The sequence below is a fragment of the Heteronotia binoei genome, chromosome 4, assembly GCF_032191835.1.
Source record: "Heteronotia binoei isolate CCM8104 ecotype False Entrance Well chromosome 4, APGP_CSIRO_Hbin_v1, whole genome shotgun sequence".
NCBI classification, from domain to species: Eukaryota; Metazoa; Chordata; class Lepidosauria; order Squamata; family Gekkonidae; genus Heteronotia; species Heteronotia binoei.
This window is the reverse complement of record NC_083226.1, coordinates 39,331,448-39,345,397: the sequence shown is the minus strand read 5'-3', so window position 1 is coordinate 39,345,397 and position 13,950 is coordinate 39,331,448. Positions and strand designations below refer to the sequence as shown.

Sequence of the window (13,950 nt, the reverse complement as noted above, 5' to 3'; positions counted from 1 at the left end):
TGGGGGGAGGGAAGTTTTTTGGAAAGCAAAAGCAGCTTAGGCGGGCGGGGGGGTCAATTATGTCTACGTGTTTAGATCCAAGTGTTGGTCTGTAGCAATAGAACAAAGAAGTGTACAAGTTGCACCTTTAAGACCAACTAAGTTTTATTCAGAATGTAAGCTTTCGTATGTTCTAAGCAGACTTCATCAGACAAAAATGGAATGGCAAGCAGTCCTAAATATAGAGAAAGTGGGCAGTGAGTTGGTATGCAGAATCATGGAAATGTTTTTAGCAGGTTAAAAGAATCACAAATTGGGATCTGTGTTTGTTAGTTAGTGTTGTTAACTGGGCTAAAACAACAGTGGAGGGTGATAAAAAGTGCTTAACCATTTCATCTTGATGCTCTCTACACAAGAACACTGTTGCTTTAACAACAACAAAGGGGCTTTTTACAAAGAATGAGTGTTGCAGCTTTGTGGTATGCATTTGTTTTAGTATGGAGTTAGCCAATAATATTTGCTTCAAGAAATAAAAAGTATTTCATTCTAGTTAAAAAGTTGATGAGGCCCTCAGCAGTTTAAGCATGGAGTGCTGAAAGGAAATACAGGGAGGTTATGCATTCATTAGGATGCAAAATGAGCAGAATGTTTATGTATTTAGCCTAATTATAGTCCACCTTTCTCACTCAGACTCATGAATGACTAAACTAGCGGTAGCCACTCCATGGCTTTGAGATGCACATAGCATTTTTACATGCCACCTGTGATTCTAATTTTGTGTTCTAGCATACCTTTAGCTGAATGCTGAGAAATAAACAGAGGAGCACCAGGAATGGAGACCAGGCAACGTTAGAAGTAACCCCCAGCAGAAAAAAGCCCTTCAAGAGGACATCTGAGAGAATGAAGCAAGACAGGAGAGTGAATGGAAGCAGAACAGAAGACAGAGGAGCAGGAGTGGAAAGAAAAAGGCCAGAATACATTAGTTATGTGGCTCTTTTGGTTGATGGTGATTACGAATGCAGCACTTCTTAAGCTGTGGAGTTAGTACCACCGCACTAAATCAAATGCAGCCCTCTAAATACTCTTAACATATTCTATTTGCACTGCCAGTCTGGGACTGCAAAAATGGGGGCAGAGCATCATACATTTTGTAGGCTGTGATATGACTCCCAGGGAGAAAGTCAACTTGTTGAGCCACAAATGGTGCAGGCCTGCACTACCATCTGACAAATGGGTGAATAGTTTAATAGACTGCTATAAATGGCCAAAAATGAGTACACAGGAGAAGCATGGTTCATATCACACCAATCTTGGCCCATCTACACTGGCTCCCAGTTTGTTTCCAGGTACATTTCAAAAGTGTTAGATGGTATGGGACCAACATGCCTAAAGGTAAAGGTAGTCCCCTGTGCAAGCACCAGTCATTTCCAACCCATGGAGTGAAGTCACATCATGATGTTTTCACAGCAGACTTTTTATAGGGTGGTTTGCATTGCCTTCCATAGTCATCTACACTTTACACCCAGCAAGCTGGGTACTCATTTTACTGACCTTGGAAGGATGGAAGGCTGAGTCAACCTTGAGCTGGCTACCTGAACCCAGCTTCCGCTGGGATTGAACTCAGGTTGTGAGTAGAGAGCTTGAGCAGTACTGCAGCTTTACTACTCTGCACCATGGAAATCCTTCAAAGAACACCTAGTCCCATACGAACCTACCCAGCTGCCACAGTAGAAATGCCAACTTTCAGGTGGGACCTGGGGATCTCCCAGAAGTACAGCTCATCTCCAGACTACAGAGATCAGTTCCCCTGGAGAAAATGGATGCTTTTAGAAGGTGAACACTATAGCACTGTATTCCACAGAGGTCCCTGTCTTCCTCAGACTCCATCTTCAAATCTCCAAGAGTTTCTCAACCTGGATCTGGCAATCTTACAAAGCCCCCCCGCCCTCCCAATTGCCCACTGGTGGCCAGGGAAGACTTGGCAGCCCTTTGTTATAGTTATCCCCTAAAGCCTGTTTTGGGTTTTCTGAAGCTGGACAGGTAGCAACCCAAGAAAAAGCCTTTTTGATCAGGGAGTGAAAATTATGGGATTACCACCCCAGGGTGATTCGTTTGTCTCTTTCTGTTTCTGTCTTCTGCCAGCAGGTGAAGTATGTCTGGCATCACCTTAATGACTCCTCCCTTCCTAGCTCATGTTTCAGTTTGCTGCCTAATACTTATGCATTAAATGAAATTAAATGTATTAAATGAAATTAAAAAATGCTTGTTCCTTGGGAGGACAGCTATGGCGAACCTGGGCAGTATAATAAAAAGTAGAGACATCACCCTGCCAACAAAAGTCCATATAGTCAAAGCGATGGTATTCCCAGTAGTAATGTATGGCTGTGAGAGCTGGACCATAAGGAAGGCCGAGCCCAGAAGAATAGATGCTTTTGAGCTATGGTGCTGAAGAAGAATCTTGAGAGTCCTTTGGACTGCAAGAAGATCAAATCAGTCAGTCCTAAGGGAAATCAACCCAGACGGTTTCCTGGAAAGTTAGATGCTGAAGCTGAAGCTCAAATACTTTGGCCACCAAATGAGAAGGGAGCACTCACTGGAGAAGATCCTGATGCTAGGAAAGACAGAAGGCAAAAGAAGAAGGGGACGGCAAAAGATGAGATGGCTTGGCAGCGTTACTGATGTAACAAACATAAATGTGAGCAGACTTTGGAGGATGGTGGAAGACAGGAGGGCGTGACGTGACTTTGGCCATGGGGTCGCAAAGAGTCGGACTCGACTGTGCGACTGAACAGCAACAAACTTATGTATTTCAGTTCTGCTTTTTAATTGTTTCTGTGTGTGTGTGTGTGTATGCTTCGAAGTCATGGCGACCTCTGGTGACTGATCCCTACTGGGGGCATAAAATATATTCAGAGCAGTGGCTGAATAAAGCTACCTCTGCCTCCAGGCTCTGGTATTCCAAGTACTCACCAGTGTTGATCCTGATTAGCTTCCAAGATCTGACAAAATTGGGCTTGCCTGGGCTATCCAGGTCACAGTTCTTTTAAATTGGTTACATGATGAACGCTATTAAGCTGTTTTAATTGTTAATTATCTTGGTGGTCTTGATTGTGCAGAAGACAGGGTATAAATGTTATAAATAAAATGAATAACAACAGCCTCCTCACTGAGTTATCTTTGGAAAGGGGATTTTATTGTGATTTGTAATAACATAACATCTGGCAAGAAGACAGGCCATCAGTCCAGGTTTTTTAGCATTTTCACCTCAGCTACACTGAAGAGGAGGAAAAGTACCATAGCGGTTAAGGGAAAAAGTTGAGGACTGAAACAGCTTATCAGCTGAAGTTCAACAGCTTCACCTAGTGGATGATTATAGATGGTGGGGAGGGGAGAGAGAATGTAAAAATCCTCCAAAAGCTTCCTTTGTGTTGCTACTGGGTTAACATTAAGGGCATCCTCAGCTAGTACACTTGTTTCCACAGTGTGTGCACAGGTGAAATTCACCTTTGGGGAATTTTTTTGTCATGTGATCATAGCACATAACGTGTCACAGCTTGGATCCTATGCATGAATGGATCTGTACTGCATAAGGCCTGTTTCCTTCCACACTATCTTCTGTTCCTTGGGTTTGTGGACCTTCGGGAACATAGCAGGTCAGACACTAACAGGCTTTAGGGGATAACTATAGCAAAGGGTTGCCAAGTCCTCCCTGGCCACCAGTGGGCAACACTGTGGGAGTTACATTGTGTTGCAAGCTGTAGAGAACGGGGGGGAACTGACAAGAGCAACCTTCCCGGCCTCTTCTGTGGGCAGAAGCATCTACTGCAAGCAGAAAGGCTACTTAGATCCAAGTCAGCATTTTATGTCCTTTTTCTCAGCTTCACTGCGGTTTGTGTTAAATTCTCAGAGCCCTCATTGCCATTTTGTTTGCCATGTATACTGAACATTAAAGTATCTAGAGCTTCACATGTTTTACCAAGCTGGTTAGCACAACTCATATTGGGCAGATTATTTTAGAATGCTGCAAAGAATAAGTGTAATCTGTAGATGAATCAAATGGAAGGCATACTTGATTACTTGGTTTTTTAAACTTTTTAAAAACTTGTTTTACTTGTTTGAGGGGGGTTTTTTGTCACTGTGTGACACAGAATGTTGGACTGGATGGGCCATTGGCTTGATCCAACATGGCTTCTCTTATGTTCTTATTAATATGGGGGACAAGTTAGGTCAATGAGAGCAAATTTTAATTAACAGGCCAACACAGACACTTCTCTATTCAGAGGCTGCTTTACATTTGGTCAGTATGATGCTTTGAAAGGGCATGAAAAAGGGGGGAAAGTGCTCATTCTGTTTAACAAATTGTAAATTGTCTTTCAAGTTATTTAAATGAAATCAGCTAACTAATAAATGGAAACACAATTCTCAGCCATTTTTTATTGTGTTTACTGTTGTCTTTTACTGACAACCTACATTGCCCAGATAAGAAATTCAGGCATGCTTACAATCCAAAATCTTCTAATCCAAAGTGCAAAAGACTTTGTTTACCATTGCATTTGCACAACTTTGCACAAGTGCTATCTGAAGAAGTGGCTCATGAAAACTCATACCCTACCACAAATTTTGTTAATCTTTAGGTGCTCCTGGACTCTTACTCTTTTGTCTTTTCTACTGCTACAGACAGACTAACACGTTTGATTTAGTGAGTACTGCTGCACTAAATCAAATGCAGCCCACTAAGCACTCTATACACATTCTATTGCACTGCCAAGTCTAAGATTGCCATCTTGATCTATAACCTTGCACACAGCATGCGTTGATCCTTTTCCTGAACATGCTCTGTGCATGCACCAGAATGAGTTGACAAAACTGATTGAACCATTTAAGACTCTGGGCAACAGATGCCTCTTCTGTTACCCAAAATAAAAACTCCCTGCATGAAGGAAATTAACACATCAGGGAGGAAAGGTTCTAGCCCAGCCATCTCCAAGCTCTGCTCACTTCCTGCTCAGTTAGCTATACTGATTCAGCCCAGATGACAGAAGTAAACAGGGGAGTCATTGCATCCATGAGTGTTCTATGTAGTCATGACAGCCACTGAACTGCAGTAAGTGACTTGCCTACAGCCATTCAGTGAGTCTGTGTGAGAACAAGTATTTGAATCAAGCCTAAATTCAATGTTACTTCCAGTTCTACCCCAGCAAGATGGCTCTACTGCAAAAAGAGAGAGAGAGCTAGAGAACCATTCATATCTTATGTTCTGTCAATTTGCTTTAACAGTGGCAGGGTGATATATTTAAGTCCCCACCCCATAAATTATCATCTGAGGTTATTATGCAATCCAGAAAAGAAGGGTTTCCCAATGGACTACAGCAGCAATGGCAAAGAAAGGTAGATCACGTCTTACATCCTGAACTTTTGCTCTGTTATAAGATACAGGAGAGGAAACAAAAAATAGAGAAACAGCTTACAAGTGATTGGGGTCGTTGTGTAGACTGTGACACTATGTTCGAAATTTGCTGTAGAAATATTAACAGTATAATTGCTGCCTGGGAGTAAATTAAGGCACACTGTTGGACTCCGCGAACTCTCAACAAAATCAAGTTTCATAGAATGTAGGAATTCCTTCTGATACCAGCGTAGACCCCATACGTGAATCTGTAATGAAGCACAAACAAGGCTGTGAATTTCAGATTCCGACAGACTTGAGTCAAATTAATAACTTTAGAATCACTGCAGATAATGGTTGACAGGTCCCATAAACGCTGGACATCAAGATATGAAGGAGACAGCTCCCTGACTCCCCCAGATCGATATCAACAGCTAAAGGAAAGAAACGTCGTCTTGGATTAACCCTTGCCTAGGGTTAATGGGCATAGACCCCCTTCAAAGAGGTCTTTAATACCCTGAACAGTGAAAATAAAATCCCCCTTTGTTAGGGAGCTGCAGCCTGTCTTCCAGCCAAACCGGAAGCCCACACAAGGCTGTGAATTTCTAATGATTTCACACGCTCATTAATAGACTCTCTTAATTTAAACAGACTGAACAAATATTCTGAGAAGAAAAAGCAGTGTATGTAACATTTAACATATTAGTTCACATACCAACTGAAACACTTGCTTCTAAGGCCAAGTTAATACAGAATAAAAAGGGAATAGGGTCACCAGTTCCTTATGTTATCATAGAGGTTTTCCCAAAGTGATAAAGTGTTCCCCTGGCAACATGCTCAGCATCATAACATCACTTCTGGGTGGCATCATTGCACTGGACACACTAGTACTCTTTGAGGAAGGGCTCTCCCTGGTGGCCAGCTGTGTGGCAGTGGGTTTGGGGTCCCAAAATTGGGGGAAACCTCAACCCCAGAGAGAAGCTGGGAATGCTAAAAGGGAATGAGGTCGTAGAATGAACTGTATTACTTTAGGTTACAGGAGGGGGAATACTGTTTCCAATGCTCTTCCATATAAAACATTTCCGGCAAACAAAATATTAAGACATTCAGCGACAAGGCTTTCGTTCTGACAAATGCATGTTGCGTTCATCCTGTAGAATGATTGCTACAGAGGACCATAAAAATGTGATCTTCTCTCTCTCCCCTAGGGTATAAAATGGTATAGTCCATTCTACCATTTTAGAACACTTTAGAACTTTATTTCCAAATGGATGTTTTGCAGGGTAGACTCTGGCATCATACCCCACTGAGGTCTCTTGCCTCTCCAAAGTCTGCCCTTCTCAAGCTCCAACCCTCAAATCTCCAGGAATTTTTACACCCAGAGTTGGCAAATACAAGAAAGCACATGCCTGGTCACTGAATTAATGAAAGCTGAAAATGTAGGGAAGGGGCTTGAAGATTCCTAGCAAACATCTCCATGGCTACAACCCTGGCACTCAATAAACATTCACATGTCCTATGTCTATGCCATAAACAAAATCTCTTGATCCCAAAAAATAAAGAAGCACAAGAGAGGGACCAATGAGGACCTGTAGGGGAAACGACATTACATTTCCACTAGTGCTGCCAAGCCCCTGGTCAGGGTAGCGAAGTCCATCCCTGCTCCTGTTGCCTGTGCTTACTCTGGGCAACAATGGGGGAACTGAGGGCTGTGGTGTCATGTCCATAGGGTAGCTCCAGAAATCCCCAAACACTCTACAGTTTTACCATAGAGTTTCCAGCAGTTCCTAGAGCTACCTGCATCACTTCTTTTTTAACTGGAAATGACATGACATGACTACACCATACCGCCTCTCACCAGGCAACCTTAATTCCTACCCTGATTCATGCCTCTTTGTTCTGGCTCTGCTTCCTACCCTCCCTCCACTACATCCCCATTACCCCATCCTCTTTTGTTCCCCGCAGTCACCCACCCTATTTCTTCCTCCTTGTCTCCTCACTCAACCATTTGTTTAGTCTTTTCTTCCCACTGCTGCTCACCGATCCATCCCCCCTCTTCCATCCACCCCGTTTTTTCCTCCTGCCTGTCCTTCCCCTGCAGCTATTCCCTTCATCAAAGCACCCTACTTTTCTGACTTTTTTTAGTCCATTTTCTTCCCCCTCCCACTATCCCCATGGTCTCTCCTTTCACCTTCCTCCCCACGCCTGCTTGTCCTACTGGTCTCTTTTTGCGTCAGCCACCATGTTATATATAGTTATAGTTCAGTGTCCCCCCCCCCCGCGAGATATGTAGGTACTGCAAATCTGTTTTGGAGTGGGGGGGGGTGAGAGCAGTTAGCCCCTCATTGATAAAAATCTTTTCATATTTTTTTTGACATTTTATAATTTCTATTAGTTTAAACTACTAAAGAAAAAAGCAATACAGAGAGTACATAAAAAGGGGGGGAAGGGGCATTGACAGAATGGGAAAAACAGAAAGCAGTACAAATATATCAATTATAATTCTACCTCCCAATAAAATACTCAAGTCATTCTACCTGCAAGTGTAAAAATCTCCCTATATTTTACCTTCCTTTCTTTCATTACCAATTTTTTAATAAACTAGTAATAGGAATATGAATCTAAACAATTCTTCTTAAACACAAATAAGTATATCAAGTTCTATCTCAACGCCAATTTTGTCTGATTTAACTTAACCCTATTATAGGCACAAATTAGATTGTTGGTTTAATAAAATCCTTATTAAAACAAGCACATAAAAATCATATTTTTATCCTTAACTAGCTCTGGCAGAGGTTGTCCTTGAAAGGGCAGCTGCTGTGAGAGCCCTCTCCAGCCCCACCCACCTCACAGGGTGTCTGTTGTGGGGGAGGAAGGTAAAGGAGATTGTGAGCCGCTCTAAGACTCTTCGGAGTGGAGGGCGGGATATAAATCCAATATCTTCTTTAAATCCAATAACTTCTTAACTAATTACATAAGATACAATTTAATGTCTATCTCAGTCTAAACAGTTTCTCCAAAAGAGCATGTTAGAAACAAATCTAGCAAGTTACCAAATCTACCAAGTTACAGAACATTTATGCTAACTGCCTTTTCAACCATTAATCCAGCTCTTACATCAGTATGAGCAATTCCACTAAATAAGCATACTGTAGATACATCTACTATATAAAAAAGAAAATATATGTTATCTGTACTCTTTAGCATAAATCCAAATTGACTATATATTTAATTACAATTTTACCCACTCTAATTTCTTCAAAATCTCCCTTATTCTTTTAAAATCGGATATCTGTTCATTATTAATAGTTGCATGTTTGTTTACCCACAACCCCCCCCCCCAAAATTCAGGAATCCTTCTTCCCAAAAATTAAAAATTTTTGCATTCATATTACATCTGAGACAGCCCATTTAACCACAGTTGCCTTTTAAAATCGCATACCACTTCTTAATCATGGTTCCATATCCAACCATTCACAAAACTGAAAAAAAAAAAAAACAATCAAAATCCTTCTTCCGGAAAGCTTTCTATATCTTAATTTGTTGATCGGAGTGTACCTTTTCTATTCTCAATGTGGCCTGCCCCTTCAACAGTGGGAGGAAGAATTCAACACCATTTTTCCCTTTCAGCATGACTTCACAAGATCTTAATTTCTGGTCTTGTTTTAATACTGCGACATATGAGACATAGGAGACCATTTTGATTTTCCTTTGTGTGTTTCGGAACATTTCACTTTCCCATTCGAATTCCACAGACATCAGCAGGCTCTCTTTAGCACTCAACTTCTGTAGATTTGCAATTTTGTTAGCTTTCAGCATAAAACAACTCATTTGATCTTCAATAAGTTGCATAAATGAGGCAAGATCCTGTTTCATAGAGATATTTAATATCTTTTTTATAAGACATTTCGCTAGGCAGTGCCATTTTTCTCTGACAGCAAACTCAGTCTCTTAGTTCAAATTGTAAAATAGCTTCGAGCTCCTACTAATCCACATTCCATGACAGCTCCAGCTGAGATTTCAAATGGCATTCTTTCAAATACAGTCAGGCGATGGAGACAGATCTCTCTAGAATATAGCTCCTTTATGTTCAGATCATATTGCAACCTAATAATAATCTCTTTAATATATGTCCAATTATAATCCGGGTCGATTTTAGTGGTTGTATTCAATCCAATTTAAAGTTAAAGCTGCTCGTAACTATTCGAGGCCTCATTTCTCTTCTTTTGAGTTAGTCTTTCGTTGTTATGTAAAGTGACCCATCAAGCATCGGAATAGGAAAACACCTACTTGTCAAGTAGAATCATCATATTAGGAGTAGAAAGACGCTACGAAAAAGGCATACTGGAGAAAACGAAAGCAAGAAAGTAGTCGGGCGTTCTTCTTTTTCTGCTGGTGCGCCAGCTTTTCATGGCTGTAGAGCCTCAGGACATACAGTAAGCACAGGGGCAGCCGCCGCTGAACCCCTCTCTCCCTGTAAAAGTCCCATGCTGAAGAAAAAGCCTCTTCCGGGCTTTTCTACGGGGTCATCACTTCTGTGACACCCCTCCATCAGCCAGACTCAAAGGTGTCGCAGGAGGACGATCTGTAGACACCTCTGAAGCCAAGATGATGGAGCCCGGAAGTCCCTTTTCATATTTTTCTGCAAGCTCTGAGTTACCCACATGGTGGCTACATCTGTCTATTAGATATATGATGTTTATGATCATTCTGTATGCTGCCTTCTGAGATTCTAGTGGGTATTTTTGTTTGCTAGTTAGCATGTTTCTAAACCAATCAAGAAGAGGAGATTGGATTTATACCCCACCTTTCACCACCCAAAGAAATCTCAGAGCAATTTACAATCTCTTTTCCCTTCCCCTGCCCACAACAGACACAGGGATAGATGGAGCTGAGAGTGCTCTCCCAGAACTGCTCTTGAAAGGAATAGCTCTGCAAGAACTTTTGAATGACTCAAGGTCACATCAGCAGGTGCATGTGGAGGAGTGAGGAATCAAACCCATTTCTCCCAGATAAGAGTTCACACACTTAAACACTGCACCAAACTGGCTTTCAGTTGCCTACATAAGTAGACGTTGTTGCTGTTGTTGTGTACACACACAGGGTTGGATCCGACCAGCTTTCCCACAAAATGGCTAAACTGAAGCCTGTGGGACCTGCATGGACATAAGCCAAGTGGGACAGGGGCTGTAAGGAGAACTGGGGGCTGGCAAGATCCAACCTGTTGTTCTGCCCCCCTTCAACTATTTCATTTTCAAACGGGTTTTTGAGACATTATCTGAGAGGCAAAAATGTGATGAACATACACATCATAGGCAACTGTATCTCTCTACTATCACTTCAGCAGTGGAAAACAAGCAAGCAGGCTGATTCCAGAACTTTCCATGCATTCCAGAAAGGCACTTTCACTTACCACATAGATTTGCTCATATAATGTTCTTCTTGATTTCCTCTGCCATTTAATACAGTTAGTATTAAATACGGAGATGTTGCCAAATACAACTTCTTTTTCTGGGGCAGGTGCGAGGAGAGGAATAGCAAAAAAAGAAAAGAAAAAGACACAGGAACAAAATAATCACAGACTGTGTATCAACATCATTTAATGAGGGAATGCTGTTGTCTGAAATGGGTTATACAACACTAATAAAGTAGCTATTGGCAGCCAAATAATTGGCTGGTTAGTTCAAATCAATATGTGAAATTCAGCCCCACTGCCCACAGTTTCTTGGCTTCCTTCAGGCTGCTAGCTCACAACATTGGAGAAGCCACAAATGACAGATAAATCTAATCCTGGGAAGGCTCCCTCTAAGATGTGGAGTCTTTTGAGCAAAAATTCTACTTCAGGAGCTACTAGCATTAAAGTGGTGAGCAAACAATTTGGCTATTGCATAAATTAGTTTGCTCTGGAGTCATCCTTCCTGAGCTAAGACAAAAATGTGTGAGCTGGAGGCTGAAAACTGAGCTAGTTCACGTTGACTCAACTTAGAAGGAACACTACCTAGGACTATGATTATGACTATTCCTCTTCACTTCCTTCCTGACAAAGGGCACCGTGCCCGCCCCTCTTTCATATCTTTTATCCATGATAAAAATTGTATATGGTGACAGTAAACTGTTGAACAGCTTCATGTTTTCAGTGAACTCAACAGTTCTTCATAACAACAAAGTTTATACTATGATTGTATGAAGACTCTTTCTGAGCCAAAGTAATAAATCTTGGGTTGGATCCAGTGGTCTGTGGATGCAAGGACTGCAGATCTTCCTCATGTTCCTCCCAGCAGACCTTTCAGACCCTGTGTAAATAGATTCCTGGGATCATGGAGCCCAAGGTGATTAATGGCCATGCTAGTCAGGGGGCTACACTAAGGAAAAAAAACAGGGCAAATTTGCAATCTCGTGCAAACTGACAATTTTGTCTTCCCTCATGGAAGCTGGACTGCAAGCTTGTTTAGTTCTCTGACCAGCAGAACATTCTAAGTTTACCTCAGCCTATCAGTGCTGGAGGCTTCACTGCCATAACTATGATAATGATCAGAGACCCTGCTCTATGTACTCTACCTTCTAAAATTAGGTGAGCAAATGCCAGAAGACAAGGATTTCTCTGCTACAGCATCCCTGGTGTCAAGCTTACTGAGTTTTAGGTAACAGATTAATGCTCTTCCAGGCTTTTTGTTGATTTTGTAGTTGTTTCTTTTGATTTCTCCTCCCTTATCCAAGAGTGCCACAGTGGATCAAGTCTTGATTCTTTAATGCTGCCCTCAGGTTGGTAGCTTTTGGATTGTTAGGCTATACTTTTTGTATATTTTGTTTATTGCTGTATTTTTCATTCACTCTTTTAGTATTAGAAGGTGCAGTAAATAATACTGAGGAGGCTGGAAGCCAACTAATTTAACTAAATAACTCCTAGATTTAAAAAAAAACCAACGGTGTAGTTTTTGCTTAAGAATAACTCACTCCTGCAACTCACCTATAAACAGAAACTGTAGATTTGGCTCTAATGTAAGAAAGACATTTACACAGCCTCAGAAAACTGACTGTTTTCTCAAGGTCATGTAATGTGTTGCCATTTTTAGTCATGGGGAGTTTTTAAGATACTGATCAGAAAGCCATTCCTGTGGGAAATTTTATACAGTAAACCCACGCTAAAGACGTCAACTGATATAACAGGCACTCCTCCTGCATTGGGAACTTAGGAAATTATAGTTTTGTGAGGGAAGGGTTAGCAATATTGAAGGAAAATTTATCTACCTCCCCAGAGTATAATTCTCAGGATTTTTTTGAGAAAAGCCGCAACAGTGAAAAGGGACACTAAAACTGACAGACTGGTAGATAGTAAAATAACTGTCACAAGAAAAAACAGACAAATTGCTACAAAATTCTTGGAACACTCATGATTTCTTCATAAGTAGTCATTGTGTAATTAGAACAGAAACATATGCAGAAAAAGCAGCTTTACACATACCTTTAACAACATGGCTGCCACTGCCTCCAGGATTGTTCATATACCAGTCCACAATGATGTAAAGAGTCCCACACATTTTATTTATTTTATTATTTTTTATCCCAGCCTTCCATATGTGTAGCATATGTGATTCTCCTCTAATTTATCACAACAGCCCCGTGAGATAGACTGACAGAGAGTGACTGGCTCAAGATCACCCAGTGAGTTTCATAGCCACTAATATACTCTACTACATTAATGCAAGCGATAGATCTGCCAAGTGGCCTTGTGTGATATATTAACATGGGCATCAGAATCAGGGCCCATGGTGGGTTTCAGGGATCTCTGGGGAGTTAAACCACATGATACATGGGCAGCACAATAAGGTGTTGGCAAAGTAATTAACACAGCAGTGGTACACAACCTGATTAAAGAGTAGATAAAGGTTTATTTAGAAATTAACATACTTGATGAAATAGGAGAGACAGAGAAAGGATCCTAACTACATCTCTAGCTGAGAGGGTAAGACTGAGTATGGCACTTTTGAAAAGAAGAGAGATTTTGCCCTAATAGTAGCAATTTGGTGACAGAAAAGGTATGATATTTAACAGGAGGGAAGGTGCTGATGAGCACTATCCTACCTAATTCTCTTCTTGGCGCCCTCTGCAGGGTCTTCTCTTCTTTGTACGCCAGACATTGCCTTTTCCAACATAAGAATGGGCCCTGGTTCTGATGCCCATGTTTATATATCACACAAGGTCACTTGGCAGATCTACTGCTTGTATTAGTGTGTTTCAGGTAAAACAACTAAAAACATGGAACATGACACACGGAAACACAAATGAAAAACATAATATAACATGTGGACAGTAAAAGAGACATCTGAATGAAGGCTAAATGGAAAATACAATGTGGACAGTAAAAAGAAATCAAACAAACAGAAGAAGATTACATAGCAACAATACACACAATAGCCATTCTCCCAATGACCTTCAGCCTATCTAGTTGACAGAGCTGGCCCTCCCACTAGGCAAACTAGGTGGTTGCCTACGGTGCCAAGAGGCAGGGGGCAGCAAATTGGGCTCTCGTCCCCCCTCTGGTGCCCCAGGCAAGCACTTAGCTTGCCTCCCTCACCCCTCCCCAC

General features: G+C 41.5%; 1 protein-coding gene across 1 annotated transcript in view; it reads right to left on the bottom strand.

Annotated features, from left to right (window-relative positions):
* Positions 1 to 13,950, bottom strand: part of SUSD1 (sushi domain containing 1) — an 80,142-nt gene that overhangs the window by 23,707 nt on the left and 42,485 nt on the right. Inside the window, exons 11-12 of the mRNA XM_060237144.1 lie at positions 10,779 to 10,876; positions 5,448 to 5,634 (exon numbers count right to left, since the gene is read on the bottom strand). Of these exons, the coding sequence (XP_060093127.1) occupies positions 5,448 to 5,634; positions 10,779 to 10,876 (285 nt within the window). The remainder of the gene's footprint in view (positions 1 to 5,447; positions 5,635 to 10,778; positions 10,877 to 13,950) is intronic.